The sequence below is a fragment of the Lepidochelys kempii genome, chromosome 17, assembly GCF_965140285.1.
Source record: "Lepidochelys kempii isolate rLepKem1 chromosome 17, rLepKem1.hap1, whole genome shotgun sequence".
Taxonomy (NCBI): Eukaryota; Metazoa; Chordata; order Testudines; family Cheloniidae; genus Lepidochelys; species Lepidochelys kempii.
In genome coordinates, this window is record NC_136396.1 from 24541431 (window position 1) to 24557410 (window position 15980).

At 64.8% G+C, this 15980-nt stretch overlaps 1 protein-coding gene across 8 annotated transcripts in view; it reads left to right on the forward strand.

The window, feature by feature from the left end:
* The window catches only part of LIMK1 (LIM domain kinase 1), a 39147-nt gene that overhangs the window by 12067 nt on the left and 11100 nt on the right, over window positions 1–15980 (forward strand). For 3 of the 8 annotated variants that reach the window (XM_073315415.2, XM_078849244.1, XM_078849245.1), the window contains 5 exons: window positions 5816–5954; window positions 9404–9513; window positions 14621–14827; window positions 15549–15654; window positions 15741–15925. In XM_073315415.2, coding sequence (XP_073171516.2) covers window positions 5816–5954; window positions 9404–9513; window positions 14621–14827; window positions 15549–15654; window positions 15741–15925 — 747 coding nt within the window. Of the gene's footprint in view, window positions 1–2549; window positions 3054–4357; window positions 4434–5815; window positions 5955–6289; window positions 6495–9403; window positions 9514–14620; window positions 14828–15548; window positions 15655–15740; window positions 15926–15980 lie in introns of those variants that run through there. The other 5 variants (XM_078849240.1, XM_078849241.1, XM_078849243.1 and 2 more) reach the window with 4 other exon arrangements.

Below are 15980 nucleotides of genomic sequence, written 5' to 3' on the forward strand. Positions count from 1 at the left end.
TCACCCCACAACAGGGTCTCGCAACTGGAGTCCTGGAGAACCCCAACAGCCAGCCAGCCCCACCCCTCCTGGGTCTGCACAGGGATATGGGCCATAGGCAGGGCGAGGGGCTTTGTCCCTGGGACCCTCACCCAGCTCTCACAGCCCCTCAGCATCTGAGGCTGCACCACCCAAGGCCTGACAACAGTTCTCTCTGTCCCAGGATCTCACCACCCCAGGAATGTCTCCCCATTGACCATCACCTTCCGCTCCCACTGGAGGTCTGAGGGGCCTGGCCCCAGGAAACTCCACACAGACATATAGGTTGGGGTCAGGAGTGGGAGCCTGTCCACCTCCCCGCCCATCGGGCTGATGGAGTCTATGGCCTTCGGACCCAGCAAGGGAGCTAGACACCGGGGCTTTTCCGCAGGGTCCCCCTGGTTCAAATCGCCAGCCTGCTCAAAGGCAGTGAGGTGGGCATCCACATCCCCCCCTCGTTACCCAAGGGCTGCAATTTAGTATCGAGGTTCCCTGCAGAATTGGCACCCGGGGTCTATCCCCACTCACTGTGGGAAGGTCCCCTATGCCTCTCCGCTCCAGTTCATGCTGCTGCTGCTTCTGCAGCTCTTTCTCGGGCTCTCGCTGTCTCTCACAGTCCTCTTGCTCTCTCGGATTCAGCTCCAATCCCATCCATCTCTGATCCCCGATCGTGAAGACCCTCGTCTGGTCAGGGACAGGAGACTTGGGGATGCCTGGCTACCACTCCAGCTGCTCCCAGATCCTGTAATAGCCCCATTTGGGGTCAGGAATCTGTTCCTTAGAGCGGTCATCCTCCTCCAGCTGCGTGATGAACTGTGCTTTGGTGAACTTTCCAATGCGCAACCCTCTCTTTCTGCACCGAGTTACAATGTCCTTCTTAAGGAGAGGGTGACAGGCCATCACTCCGCTCTTCCCAAGTTGTTGTGGACTCACAGGCCTGTGTGCTCTCAGCTCCCCACGGTTTCCAGGGAGAACCCCTAGTGTGCCAGCCCTTCTCAAGGTCACCACCACTTTGCCAGGGTCGAGCTGCAGACTCCTCCGCCCCTTGGACTGTTACTGCAAAATTTCTTCTCTCTCCCAGGGCCAAGCCACAGGCTCCTTCACCTCTGAGACTGCTCACCGCAGTCCCCAAGGGGACCCCATTAGTGCACAGTCCTTCTTGCTGGTCACACACTCCCAGGGGTTAACTGCCCCCCAAAACCGCTCCTCTCTGAGCCTTCAGCAGGCCTGGTCCTCGTCAATCCCCCTTTGTTTTACTGCTCCCCAGTCACTTACTGCAGGAAGTGCCATCCATGGGGTGCAGTACATCCCACAGCTGCCACCAGTTGTCACGGAGTCCCTGGGCGATGCTCTGGAACTGCTCCCCATGAAGCCAGTCAGGACTCTGGGGCAGTCGCCTTTCTGTGAGCAGCCTGTCTTCAGGACACACAGCTCACACAGCTTTCACCTTCCTGGGTCTGACCTCGGAGCATTCAGCCTCCTCTGCCCCTCCCTGCGCTTCCCACAGCGAGTCCGCCCAGGGGCGGGGTCCTGGGGAAGCCAGAGGGTCCTGCCCCCCAACTTCACAGTCAGACGTGACTCTCAGCCAGCCAGTAAAACAGAGGTTTATTAGACAACAGGAAAACGGTCTAAAACAGAGCTTGCAGGTGCAGAGAACAGGACCCCTCAGCCGGGTCCATTTTGGGGGGCAGTGAGCCAGACAACCACGTCTGTACTTGATTCCATGTCCCAGCCAGCCCCAAACTGAAACTCCTTCCAGCCCCTCCTCCTCTGGGCTTTCCCCTTTCCCAGGCCAGGAGGTCACCTGATTCCTTTGTTCTCCAACACTTTAGCTCTCATCTTGAAGGAGGGAAGGGTCCAGGCCATCAGTTGCCAGGAAACAGGTTGTCGGCCATTCTCTGTGTCCAGACCCCTGCACACACCTGCCTTCTAGGGCGCTACAATGATCATACACCCTTACCCCACCACCTAGATACTTAAGAACTGCCTAGGGGAAACTGAGGCACCCCCACACTATTCAGAGGAAACATTAAGAACAGTCCCACTTCATCACACTAGGTCCATGGAAGAATTCGGCCATCTACCAAGTGCTGTCTATACTGGGCTCAGGTGGTATAACTGTCTCTCGGGGGTGTGGATATTTTCACACCCCTGAGAGACGTAACTACACGGATGTAAATTCCTAGCGTAGCCCAGGCCTGAGATTCCAGGCCTATTACCTGTCTGTGTTACTCTGAAGCCTGGAATGTCTGGTGAGTCAGCCGGAAGCCAGGGAAACAGCTCCAAGCATGATTGAAGGCTCTTTTTGTCCAGACAGAAAAGGAGGACTTGTGGCACCTTAGAGACTAACCAATTTATTTGAGCATGAGCTTTCGTGAGCTACAGCTCACTTCATCGGATGCATACTGTGGAAAGTGTAGAAGACAGTATGCATCCGATGAAGTGAGCTGTAGCTCATGAAAGCTTATGCTCAAATAAATTGGTTAGTCTCTAAGGTGCCACAAGTCCTCCTTTTCTTTTTGCGAATACAGACTAACACGGCTGCTACTCTGAAATTTGTCCAGACAGTCACCAGGTCAGCCACCCCTGAGATTCACAGAGTGTTACCATCCAGTTCGCTGCCATTGGTACCTTACAAGTTCCATCCGTACGACGCCCAGCGACAGCCAGGCATGGCAAGGGCGTGTCTGCCCTTAGAATGCTGCAGCCGCACAACTGGAGTGCTTCAGTGAAGAAACTACCTCTGTGGATAGAAGGAGTGCTCCCATCCGGGCAGGCGTTGCACCGCCCCCAGAGGCAGTGGCTAGGTTGACAGAAGAATTCTTCCGTCCAACAAGTGCTGTCTACACCAGGGTTTCGCTCGCACAGCTGTGTCTCTTGGGGTGGCTTCCTGGTCAACAGGGTCACAAGATGGCTACCCAGTTCCCTTCTCCTCCATCACCCGCTCACTCTACCCCCATGACTCACACAGACACCCCATCTGTAGCTAACCCACGTACGTTCCTGGTCGGGACTGGACCCAAGAGTTGTCAGAGGTAACTCAACCATTCACCACCCTTACTCTGCAGCTAATTTGCACTAATTGGCTGAGGGAGATGGCACAGATGTGGATCACTTGGCCCAACTGCCAAACCCGTGCACCAGCCTGGGCTCCCAGCTCCATGTACAGCTAACACGAGAGATGCTGTCATGCTCTGGCCCCAATTCCCTCGGGGGCAGGTCCCGGGCTGTGGCTGGACAGCACATGATGTACACAAATCAACTGCTGCCTTGCAACCTGCATGCAAACAGGACATGACTCTGTGACACCGCTTCCTCTTCCCCCCACACCAGGGGAAACCAAGAGCAAGTAGGGACCCAAACACAGCCCATGCCTTCCCAGTGCCCCACACTGTTACCACACTTGGGAACTTACCTCCGAGGCAGGGCTCCCTCAGCCATGGTGCCAGGCTGGAATTAGAGGGGGACCGGCAGGCAACATGGACAGGACACAATTAGAGGCCAGCAGTGGCTACCTGAGCTACGAAACTGGGATGCAATTAGAGACCAGCTGTGGTCACCTGAACTACAGAGCTCGGCCACAATTAGACACCAGGGGAGACGTGAACTGCAGACTGGACAGAATTAGAGATGGGTGGGGGGTATCTCTGTGAGCAGGGTGAAGGGGTGGAATTAGAGATGGGGGTGTCAGTGTGAGCCGGGGGGAGGGGTGGAATTAGAGGTGGGGATGTCGGTGTGAGCTGGGGGAAGGGGTGGAAATAGAGATGGGGGTGTCTGTTTGAGCCAGAGGGATGGGGTGGATTTAGAGATGGGGGTGTCTGTGTGAGCCCTGGGGGATGGGGTGGAATTAGAGATGGAGGAGTTTGTTTGATCCGGGGGATGGGGTGAAATTAGAGATGGGGCTGTCTGTGTGAGCTGGGGGGAGGGGTAGAATTAGAGATGGGGTGTCTGTGTGAGCCGGGGGATGGGACGGACATAGAGACTGCACGTGGCAAGGAATCCTGGGACTGGGGCCTGAGATCTGACAGCTGGTTCATTCCCTAGGGTGAGCAGGGGATGGAGGAGAAGGGAACTGGAAGCCAGCATGACCTGGGCATCACTATATTGAAGACAGTCTGTGTGGGACCAGGCAGCTGGGAGTCACCTAGCTACTGGTGCCTGGGCTGGCGAGCTCCTTGTCGGCTGGCTGGAGGGCGCACAGCGAGCAGGGCCCTCTCATCTCATGGTCAGAGGATGGGGATTGCCACATACTGGAGCCCTCTGCAATAGCCATGATCAGAGACAGGAAATGGCCCTGGGTGGCTCGTGGCCTGGCTGCTGCAGTCTCTTCCACACACAGGGCGCAGGATGGTGATGGCTTTTTCCGGAGCAGTAGGACCACGGCTCTCCCCAAGGCAGCAGGCTGCTGTGGTGCTGTAAGTGCTGATAACCACCGGCCATCAAAGCCCAGTCTGCCAACCATTGCCATCCCCTGCAGAGCATAGTCCATGGAGCCTTTGGCTCCGTCTCCATTGTGGAGCCCGCCAGGTGACCCAGAGGTGCTAGGCTCTAGGAGAAGTGCTGGCAGCCAAGAGTAATATGCAGTGATTTTGATCACTCTGGGTGTGGGTGCACTGCAGTTAGACGCCAGCAGCTGGTCTGCGTCCACTAACCGGGCGCGCAGGGCTCAGGCTGTAGGACCCTGTGAGGTGGGAGGATCCCAGAGCCCAAGCTCGGATGTCTATATCAGAAGTAAACAGCCCCTTAGCCCTGAGTGTGAACGTCTGCACTGAGAGCTGGAACGGCAGCTCTCCCAGAAGCCCACGGGAGCCTGGCAGCCCCCTGCCAGATGAGCAACAGTCTCACTCTCTCTCCATCGGGATTCGGCACAGGGCACAGTTCAGAGGTGCCCACACAGGTGGGGTCAGGGTTCAAGAGCTTCCCAGTTGCGCAGATGCTGTCAGGTTGCAGCCCTAAAGTCCCATCAGCTGGGGGTCACCCACATAGTCTGTTCTTCCTCTGCACGGGGGCGGGGGGGGGTAGTAAGTGTCACCAGGGTAGCTACATGATGGGGGAGGGGCTGAGCATAGCTGGGATATGACCAGGAATGGGGGGAGGGGCTGAGTACTAACTGTGCTGGGAGGGAGCTTGAGCCTCCTGTGTTGTCACTGTGAGCCCAGGGGAAATGAGCAGGTCTGGGAGAGGCCAGCAGGATGCAGCCTGAGCTGGAGGGGAGGCAAAGCCGGCTGGCCCCAATACACACCTGGTGCAATTCCCCTGGAGTCCCTGGGACAGCAGCAGGGCTGGGGATGGGCTGAGGCTGACGGGGGTGGGCTAGCGAGGGGGTGAGGAGTGAGGTCTGTAAGGTCACAGGGGCTGGGGGTCTCTTGCCTGCAGGTGTGTGAGGGAGGGGAGCTTGGGCTGGGTGCGGGGTAGGTGACAAGGAGAAGACACCAGCCGGGCCATACAGGAGGGATGGAGGGCAGCTCAGCGCGGAGGGCTGGGCACTAGCTGGGGCAGCCTATGCCCGAAGCACATCAGCTAGTCCTCTGCTGTGGGGCGCACAGCCAGGGGCTGGGGCTACAGATTCTGCTGACAGGCAGGATTTCCTCTGCAAGGGCCCAGAGCCCAGCCCTGCAGCCATTTGGGAAGGTAGCGCCCAGCAGGAGCGACCCAGCCCCATGGTGCTGCGGCTTTCCTGTGGCCAAGCGGCAGGGAGGGGCAGGCCCGCATGGTGCCCTCGTTCGGATCCCGATGGGTCACAGGCAGGCTCTCCAAAGGGCTTTGCCGTCTGTGAGCTGCCCTCTTGCTATTGCAGGTGCTGCGAGTGCGGGGCCCTGCTGTCCCACCAGTACTATGAGAAGGATGGGCGCCTCTACTGCAAGAAAGACTACTGGGCCAGGTTCGGGGAGCTGTGCCACGGCTGCTCGGAGCAGATCACCAAGGGGCTGGTCATGGTAAGTACCATTTGCCAGAGCAGAGGCGTCTGCCCCCTGCAAGCAATCTGAATGTGGGTGCACCTAAGGAATAGCTTAAAGTGAGGGGCACAGGGCTCTGTGTGGCCAGCCCAACCCGGGTGCGGTCATTTACCCCGGTGCCCGGCGGCTAAGGAGGTATGGAGCACTGCCCAGCCAGACTGGAACTGGGATCAATGCTATCTCAGTGTGTAGGCTAGCAGAGACTCAGACCCAGGGCTCCTTGGGTGCTGGGGATTCCCACTAAGCCGGTGGTCTTGTGGCTAGCAGTGACTGGACATTTCCAGCCCAGCTTCTCCGCGGGGCAGCCTGGGACATGACCTGGGGCTCAAGCTGAAGATGTGGGCGGTGCTAGCTGGTGTCATCTGGAGATGAGGTCATTGGAAAGGGAGTAGTTTCCAGCAGTGGGCGAGTAAATAAGTCACACACCCAGCAGGGAGCCTGTTACACTTACCCAGCACCATGGTAGGAGAAGCCAGGCTCATACACCAGCAGGGGAATTGGTTCAGCACCATGCTACAGGTAAGGGCCAGACCGGGAGCTGCGGCCACTGCCGACGAAGGGGAGGGCCAGGAGGGACGCTGCTTTCCAGCAACCGGGGCCATTGGAGCTGGGATTGGGGGGCTTGTTACTATCACTAATGTCATTGGATTTTGGATGGAAACTTGTAACCTCTTGCCTGAGGCAGATAAGTTGCAATTAGTCAGGGAGCTGGGAGAATAGCCAGGGTGAACCAAGGTGGTCGAGAGCCATATCCACCCTCTTTGCGGACAAAGGGTCAGTAGTGATACCCATAAGTGCTGGAACTACGGATGCTGGGGAAGGCTGCCACACCCCCTGGCTGGAAGTAGCAATAACAACCCAAATACGTGGTTTCAGCACCCCTGGCGGGACCCCAGTGAGATGGTAGTGGAGTCACGCCTGGTGAGAGCGGTTCCAGCCCCAGGAGTTAACGGGACACTGTCACGTCAAAAGCGACTCAAACCTCCTGTCCTCTGTTCTTGGGGACCCCCACGCTGACAGCGCCGGCAGTCTCACCTCCCTATCTGTGACTCACTCTGCCTCTCAATCAGCGTGGGCAGCACAGAACGGCTGATACCTCTCGCTTCTGTTTGTCTGGTGGGTGCTCTGTGGGGAGTGATTTGGCGCAGGTTTTATTGGCAAACTCCCAACCTTCCCTGTGCGAGCAGCTGTGCTAGTCAGAGCCGTGCTGGGCCTGCAGTGCCCGCTTGGCGTGCAGGGTTTGGGCTGGAGGGGATGTTTACATCTGAAAGTCACCACCTGCCAATCAATTGCCTTTCAGTTCATGAACGCTGTCCTGCTGGGTTTATACAGTTTCTCCCCAGCACATGCGGACAGGGCCTCTGAGGCTAAGCCCAGGGGTCCCTGCCACGGCCAGGGCCTCTGATACTGAGCCCAGGGGTTCCCGCAGGGACAGGGCCTCTGAGGCTGAGCCCAGGGGTTCCACCGTGGACGGGGCCTCTGAGGCTGAGCCCAGGGGTTCCCCCATGGCAGCTCGCCTTCATGCTTGAGTCTCTTTCCGAACCCCAAGGCTTAGCCTGTACACGTCTTGCCTGAGCCAGCAAGTGCCTTCCAGGCAGCCCTGCCTCTGCATTTCCCGTCTCCCTGTCAAGTGTTGTCATTGCCACAGCGGGGAAAGGCCAGTCTGGGGAGGCCAGCCATGTGACTGTGCAGCAGCGCAGGGCACTTCCCCTTGTTTACAAGCACAGGACAGGGAGGGGCTCTTTGCCACCCCAGCCACAGGATGTAGTACCCTGGCCATGAGAGCAGCCCCTGGGATCCCATCCAGGCTGTCCCCACTGGGCAGGGCCGCTCCCAGGGCGTTGTCCAGCCAGGGGTGAAGAGCTCTCACCCTCAGCATAGAATCATAGAATATCAGGGTTGGAAGGGACTTCAGGAGGTCATCTCGTCCAACCCCCTGCTCAAAGCAAGACCGACCCCAACTAAATCATCCCAGCCAGGGCTTTGTCAAGCCTGACCTTAAAAACCTCTAAGGATGGATATTCCACCACCTCTCTAGGTAACGCATTCCAGTGCTTCACCACCTTCCTAGTGAAAAAGTTTTTCCTAATATCCAACCTAAACCTCCCCCACTGCAACTTGAGACCATTGATCCTTGTTCTGTCATCTGCTCCCACTGAGAACAGTCTAGATCCATCCTCTTTGGAACCCCCTTTCAGGTAGTTGAAAGCAGCTATCAAATCCCCCCTCATTCTTCTCTTCTGCAGGCTAAACAAACCCAGTTCCCTCAGCCTCTCCTCATAAGTCAGCCTTGACCTGGCGTCACGTCATAAGCAGCCTTGACCTGGCCATCAGGCTGTGTTTTCCTTGACTACATCTAATCCTGTGATTCCTGAGGAGCCCTGGCCAAGTAGCTGCCCTCCCTGCCAGGGCTCTGCAGGGTCTTAGCGCTGTCCCTGTCCCCTACTTGTCCCTTGGCCAGCTCTCTGAATCTCCTTTCACTGTGGGCTCCCTCCAGCCCAGAGCCTGGCTTTTTTCTCTGTGAGGCACCCAGAGCAGAGCCCGGTGATCCTGGGTCTGGCTCCCCAAGCAGGAGAGAAGGACCAGGCCCCTCCCTGCTAGGGCATGAGGCCATCACTCCATGCTGCCTCAGACAGATCCCTGCCTGGCAGGCTCCCCTCACTGCACCTCCCTCCCCCTCACCGCCTGGCTGGGGGTGAGCTCCCAGCGCACAGCCAGTGAGAGGCAGACTCCTGCAGCAGGGAGCAGGAATCCAGGTCCTGAAGGCAGGACCCCTGGTGCAACCCCTTAGAAGGGAAGGAGTTGAGGTAATCCTGCTTCAGAGCCTGGCCCAGGGCTGCCAGGGGGCCCAGGGCTGCCATCCCTTGTGCCCCAATGCAATTGAGGGATAGCAGGGCAAAGCACTGCCTTGGCCAGACCTGCTCCGGCTGGTGTAGCACCCCAGGTGCTGGGGCTCCAGTAGAGGAGGCACAAAGCTGGCAGAGCTGGTTCCTGTCCTGCCGGAGGGCTCCTACATGGGGGAGTTTCCCAGGGGGCCTCACTGCTGTGTTGTACAGTATTCTGGTGCCAAGGAGCCACCTGGCATGGAATGGGCTATAGCACAGGGCAGCAGGGAAGTGGATCTTGCCAGTGGCACCATGAAGGGGCCCAAGCTCGGGCTGCTGGGGTTCAGAGCAGGGATGCAGGAGGTGACTCCTGCCTCACCCCAGCATTGGCCTAGCCCCACCGTGAGCCAGTCCCATGCGCCTGTCCAGCCATGGGGCCAGCAGCCTGTGGGGCTCAGGCCCAGCGGCAGGAGGCTCTTCCAGTCACAGCAGAGGAGTGAAGTGGGCAGGATGCTTGGCCCAGCGCTCGTCCGGCTGCTCCCTGGGCGGTGGGGGGCGCAAGCGGGTGGGTGGACTCAGCCCCTCTCTGTGTCCCCTGCGCAGGTGGCTGGGGAGCAGAAATACCACCCAGAGTGCTTCCTGTGCCTCAGCTGCCAGGCGTTCATCGGAGACGGCGACACCTACGCACTTGTGGAGCGCTCCAAGCTCTACTGGTACGTGGGGCTGGGGCACGTCCCTCCCCCCGGGCCACACCCCTCCCCCCAGGGCCGGGTCACGACCCTCCCCCCGGGCCACACCCCTCCCCCCAGGGCCGGGTCACGTCCCCTCCTCCCCCGGGTCACACCTCTCCCCCCATGGCCGGGTCACGTCCCTCCCCCCGGGCCACACCCCTCCCCCCAGGGCCGGGTCACGTCCCTCCCCCCGGGCCACACCCCTCCCCCCAGGGCCGGGTCACGTCCCCTCCTCCCCCGGGTCACACCCCTCCCCCCAGGGCCGGGTCACGACCCTCCCCCCGGGTCACGTCCCCTCCTCCCCCGGGTCACGACCCTCCCCCCAGGGCCGGGTCACGTCCCTCCCCCCGGGCCACACCCCTCCCCCCCGGGCCACACCCCTCCCCCCAGGGCCGGGTCACGACCCTCCCCCCGGGCCACACCCCTCCCCCCAGGGCCGGGTCACGTCCCCTCCTCCCCCGGGTCACACCCCTCCCCCCAGGGCCGGGTCACGACCCTCCCCCCGGGCCACACCCCTCCCCCCAGGGCCGGGTCACGTCCCCTCCTCCCCCGGGTCACGACCCTCCCCCCAGGGCCGGGTCACGTCCCTCCCCCCGGGCCACACCCCTCCCCCCGGGCCACACCCCTCCCCCCAGGGCCGGGTCACGACCCTCCCCCCGGGCCACACCCCTCCCCCCAGGGCCGGGTCACGTCCCCTCCTCCCCCGGGTCACACCCCTCCCCCCAGGGCCGGGTCACGACCCTCCCCCCGGGCCACACCCCTCCCCCCGGGCCACACCCCTCCCCCCAGGGCCGGGTCACGACCCTCCCCCCGGGCCACACCCCTCCCCCCAGGGCCGGGTCACGTCCCCTCCTCCCCCGGGTCACACCCCTCCCCCCAGGGCCGGGTCACGACCCTCCCCCCGGGCCACACCCCTCCCCCCGGGCCACACCCCTCCCCCCAGGGCCGGGTCACGACCCTCCCCCCGGGCCACACCCCTCCCCCCAGGGCCGGGTCACGTCCCCTCCTCCCCCGGGTCACGACCCTCCCCCCAGGGCCGGGTCACGTCCCTCCCCCCGGGCCACACCCCTCCCCCCGGGCCACACCCCTCCCCCCAGGGCCGGGTCACGACCCTCCCCCCGGGCCACACCCCTCCCCCCAGGGCCGGGTCACGTCCCCTCCTCCCCCGGGTCACACCCCTCCCCCCAGGGCCGGGTCACGACCCTCCCCCCGGGCCACACCCCTCCCCCCAGGGCCGGGTCACGTCCCCTCCTCCCCCGGGTCACGACCCTCCCCCCATGGCCGGGTCACGTCCCTCCCCCCGGGCCACACCCCTCCCCCCAGGGCCGGGTCACGACCCTCCCCCCGGGCCACACCCCTCCCCCCAGGGCCGGGTCACGTCCCCTCCTCCCCCGGGTCACGACCCTCCCCCCAGGGCCGGGTCACGTCCCTCCCCCCGGGCCACACCCCTCCCCCCAGGGCCGGGTCACGACCCTCCCCCCGGGCCACACCCCTCCCCCCAGGGCCGGGTCACGTCCCCTCCTCCCCCGGGTCACACCCCTCCCCCCAGGGCCGGGTCACGACCCTCCCCCCAGGCCACACCCCTCCCCCCAGGGCCGGGTCACGTCCCCTCCTCCCCCGGGTCACGACCCTCCCCCCAGGGCCGGGTCACGTCCCTCCCCCCGGGCCACACCCCTCCCCCCAGGGCCGGGTGACGACCCTCCCCCCGGGCCACACCCCTCCCCCCAGGGCCGGGTCACGACCCTCCCCCCAGGCCACACCCCTCCCCCCAGGGCCGGGTCACGTCCCCTCCTCCCCCGGGTCACGACCCTCCCCCCAGGGCCGGGTCACGACCCTCCCCCCGGGCCACACCCCTCCCCCCAGGGCCGGGTCACGACCCTCCCCCCGGGCCACACCCCTCCCCCCAGGGCCGGGTCACGTCCCCTCCTCCCCCGGGTCACACCCCTCCCCCCAGGGCCGGGTCACGACCCTCCCCCCGGGCCACACCCCTCCCCCCAGGGCCGGGTCACGTCCCCTCCTCCCCCGGGTCACGACCCTCCCCCCAGGGCCGGGTCACGTCCCTCCCCCCGGGCCACACCCCTCCCCCTAGGGCCGGGTCACGTCCCCTCCTCCCCCGGGTCACGACCCTCCCCCCAGGGCCGGGTCACGTCCCTCCCCCCGGGCCACACCCCTCCCCCTAGGGCCGGGTCACGTCCCCTCCTCCCCCGGGTCACGACCCTCCCCCCAGGGCCGGGTCACGACCCTCCCCCTGGGCCACACCCCTCCCCCCAGGGCCGGGTCACGTCCCCATCTCCCCCCGGGCCACACCCCTCCCCCCAGGGCCGGGTCACGTCCCCTCCTCCCCCGGGTCACACCCCTCCCCCCAGGGCCGGGTCACGTCCCCTCCTCCCCCGGGCCACACCCCTCCCCCCAGGGCTGGGTCACGTCCCCTCCTCCCCCGGGTCACGACCCTCCCCCCAGGGCCGGGTCACGTCCCTCCCCCCGGGCCACACCCCTCCCCCCAGGGCTGGGTCACGTCCCCTCCTCCCCCGGGCCACACCCCTCCCCCCAGGGCCGGGTCACGACCCTCCCCCCGGGCCACACCCCTCCCCCCAGGGCCGGGTCACGACCCTCCCCCCGGGCCACACCCCTCCCCCCAGGGCCGGGTCACGTCCCTCCCCCCGGGCCACACCCCTCCCCCCAGGGCCGGGTCACGACCCTCCCCCCGGGCCACACCCCTCTCCCCAGGGCCGGGTCACGTCCCCTCCTCCCCCGGGTCACGACCCTCCCCCCAGGGCCGGGTCACGTCCCTCCCCCCGGGCCACACCCCTCCCCCCAGGGCCGGGTCACGACCCTCCCCCCGGGCCACACCCCTCCCCCCAGGGCCGGGTCACGTCCCCCTCCTCCCCCGGGTCACACCCCTCCCCCCAGGGCCGGGTCACGTCCCTCCCCCCGGGCCACACCCCTCCCCCCAGGGCCGGGTCACGACCCTCCCCCCGGGCCACACCCCTCCCCCCAGGGCCGGGTCACGTCCCTCCCCCCGGGCCACACCCCTCCCCCCAGGGCCGGGTCACGACCCTCCCCCCGGGCCACACCCCTCTCCCCAGGGCCGGGTCACGTCCCCTCCTCCCCCGGGTCACGACCCTCCCCCCAGGGCCGGGTCACGTCCCTCCCCCCGGGCCACACCCCTCCCCCCAGGGCCGGGTCACGACCCTCCCCCCGGGCCACACCCCTCCCCCCAGGGCCGGGTCACGTCCCCTCCTCCCCCGGGTCACGTCCCTCCCCCCGGGCCACACCCCTCCCCCCAGGGCCGGGTCACGTCCCTCCCCCCGGGCCACACCCCTCCCCCTAGGGCCGGGTCACGTCCCCTCCTCCCCCGGGTCACGACCCTCCCCCCGGGCCACACCCCTCCCCCCAGGGCCGGGTCACGTCCCCTCCTCCCCCTGGGCCACACCCCTCCCCCCAGGGCCGGGTCACGACCCTCCCCCCGGGCCACACCCCTCCCCCCAGGGCCGGGTCACGACCCTCCCCCCGGGCCACACCCCTCCCCCCAGGGCCGGGTCACGACCCTCCCCCCGGGCCACACCCCTCTCCCCAGGGCCGGGTCACGTCCCCATCTCCCCCCGGGTCACACCCCTCCCCCCAGGGCCGGGTCACGTCCCCTCCTCCCCCGGGCCACACCCCTCCCCCCAGGGCCGGGTCACGTCCCCTCCTCCCCCGGGTCACGACCCTCCACTCTGAGATAGCGCGTACGTCCCTCCCCCCGGTCCACACCCCTCCCCCCCAGGGCCGGGTCACGACCCTCCCCCTGGGCCACACCCCTCCCCCCAGGGCCGGGTCACGTCCCCCTCCTCCCCCTGGGCCACACCCCTCCCCCCAGGGCCGGGTCACGACCCTCCCCCCCGGGCCACACCCCTCCCCCCAGGGCCAGGTCACGTCCCCTCCTCCCCCAGGGTCACGACCCTCCCCCCCCAGTACCCCTCCCCTCCAGGGCCGGGTCACATCCCCTCCTCCCCCAGGGTCACGACCCTCCCCCCAGGACTCCTCCCCCCAGGGCCGGGGGCACGCCCCTCCCCACCCCCCCCATAGTTGGGTCACATCCCCTCCCCCCAGAGCCAGAGTCATGTCCTTCCCCCACGCCCCATCCCCTTCTGCCCGGGGCCAGCATCATGCCCCCTACAGGGGCAATCACACCCACGGGGCGCACCGGAAACAGAGCAGTGGCAACGATTCCGCAGGTACCGGACTAGTGGCCAATGGGCTGATCCATTCCAGTGGGCTGGGGGGGGCGGTACCGGACTAGTGGCCAATGGACTGATCCATTCCAGTGGGCTGGGGGGGGCGGTACTGGACTAGGGGCCAGTGGGCTGATCCATTCCAGTGGGCTGGGGGGGGCGGTACCGGACTAGGGGCCAGTGGGCTGATCCATTCCAGTGGGCGGGGGGGGCGGTACTGGACTAGTGGCCAATGGACTGATCCATTCCAGTGGGGCTGGGGGGGGCGGTACCCGGACTAGTGGCCAATGGACTTATCCATTCCAGCAGGCGGGGGGGGTACCAGACTAGGGGCCAGTGGGCTGATCCATTCCCAGCTGGCGGGGGGGGTACCAGGCTAGTGGCCAATGGGCTGATCCAGTGGGGGGGGGGTACTGGGACTGGTGGCCAGTGGCCTGATTTGGGCCATCCTGTGTTGTCACCCTAACTCTTGGGTCTGCTATGGCCACACTGTGCTCCTGTTCCCGGGCCCCCATCCCAGTGCAGCCTTCTGGACACACGGTGAGAGTGGGGCAGAGGATAGCCCAGCTGTGGCACTTTGCAGAGTGGGTGCTCAGCCAGTCCCCCCTCACACCGCTTGGGAGAGGTCTAGTCTGTGGGTTCCAGGCTGGGAGTCCCTCTTGGGACGTGCCCACAGACTGAAAAGCACTGTTAGGGAGCACGGGGTGAGCCCCAGCCCACTGCCTCTCCTGGGCAGGGCTGTTCCCCCTCCATGGGTCCCCCCTTGCCCTGAGCCCAGCTGCAAAGGAAAAACTGCTAACAAACTGGTCCTGGCTTCTCTCCTGTCTCCCCGCGCTGGGTCTGACCCGCGCTGCCCTCCTCCCCACCCCTCCCAGTGGGCACTGCTATTACCAGATGGTGGTGACCCCGGTGATAGAGCAGATCCTGCCGGACTCCCCGGGCGCCCGGATCCCGCACACTGTCACGCTGGTGTCCATCCCGGCCTGCAGCGACGGGAAGCGAGGGTTCTCTGTGTCCATCGACCAGCACTGCAGCTCCCAGGGCTGTGGCTCAGAACACTCCCACACAGTCCGGGTCCGAGAGTATGTATCTGCCCCAGGGGAGGAGGCCAATGCTCTAGCATCAGTGGTGGGAGGGCTGGGGGGGGGCAGGCACTCACAGGCAGCAGGCTTGGGGCTAGTGGGCACGGATCTCCCTGGTGCAGTGGGAGCCCCTCTGCCAGTTCTCATGGCTCTGTGCATGGGGAGGAGGCCAAAGAGCCCTGCAGATTGAATCCAGCCCCACCACCCCCACGCACACACCCTGCTTCACCCTTCGGAGGGGTGGGAGGTCACATCCCATCTAGAGCCAGCAAGGAGGGGCCCAAGCAGAGCCACTTGTAATGGGAGTTGTGTGTGCAGAACCGAAACCTGCCCCAGCCCCCTTTGGCTGAGGGGCCGCTGAGCAGCCAAGAACAGGGGAAAATCCCCCCCGTCCCGAGAACAGGGGAGAATTCCCACCCACCCCAAGTGGGGTGGAGGACACAGGAGCCGCTGGGGATGGTGGTGCCTGGGCCAGTCTCCTGCAGGGGTGGCTGGGGCATGAGCCTGTGGTGCGGAGGGTGACCAGGTGTCATTTTGTATGCAGGGGGATGGGGGGGGAGGGGGCACTGGTGGGTGAGACCGGAAAGCCTTTTTGCTGTGTGGGGTGTGGATGCCTGGGACCCTGGAACTCCAGCCAGGGGGCTGGACCTGGGGCCTGCGTGAGCCTGTCCCCGTGCAGGTGTGGCGGGAGCTCACAGCACTGTGTGTCCCCTGCCCCCAGAGTGGACCCTGACTGCATCAGTCCCGACATGAAGAACTCCATCCACATTGGGGACCGTATCCTGGAGATCAACGGCACCCCCATCAGGCATGTTCCGCTGGACGAGGTACGCCCCTCCCCATGCTCCCCCAGCCAGCCAGCAGGGCCCAGGCAGCTGCCCAGGGACCTGAGTCCCTCACTCTGTGCCTGCAGATTGACCTGCTGATCCAGGAGACCAGCCGCCTCCTCCAGCTGACCATAGAACACGACCCCCACGAGGTGGTGGCCCGAGAGTCGGTGCTGGAGAGCAGCCCCATGGCCAATCTGCACAGCCCCCAGCGCTCGCCGGCCTGCACGCCTGGTGGTGAGGCTAGTGCCATGAGCCAGAGGACAGTCATGTAAGGACAGCTTTTACAAGCGTGCCCAGCACGCTGCTGGGTGGGCTGAGGGAAG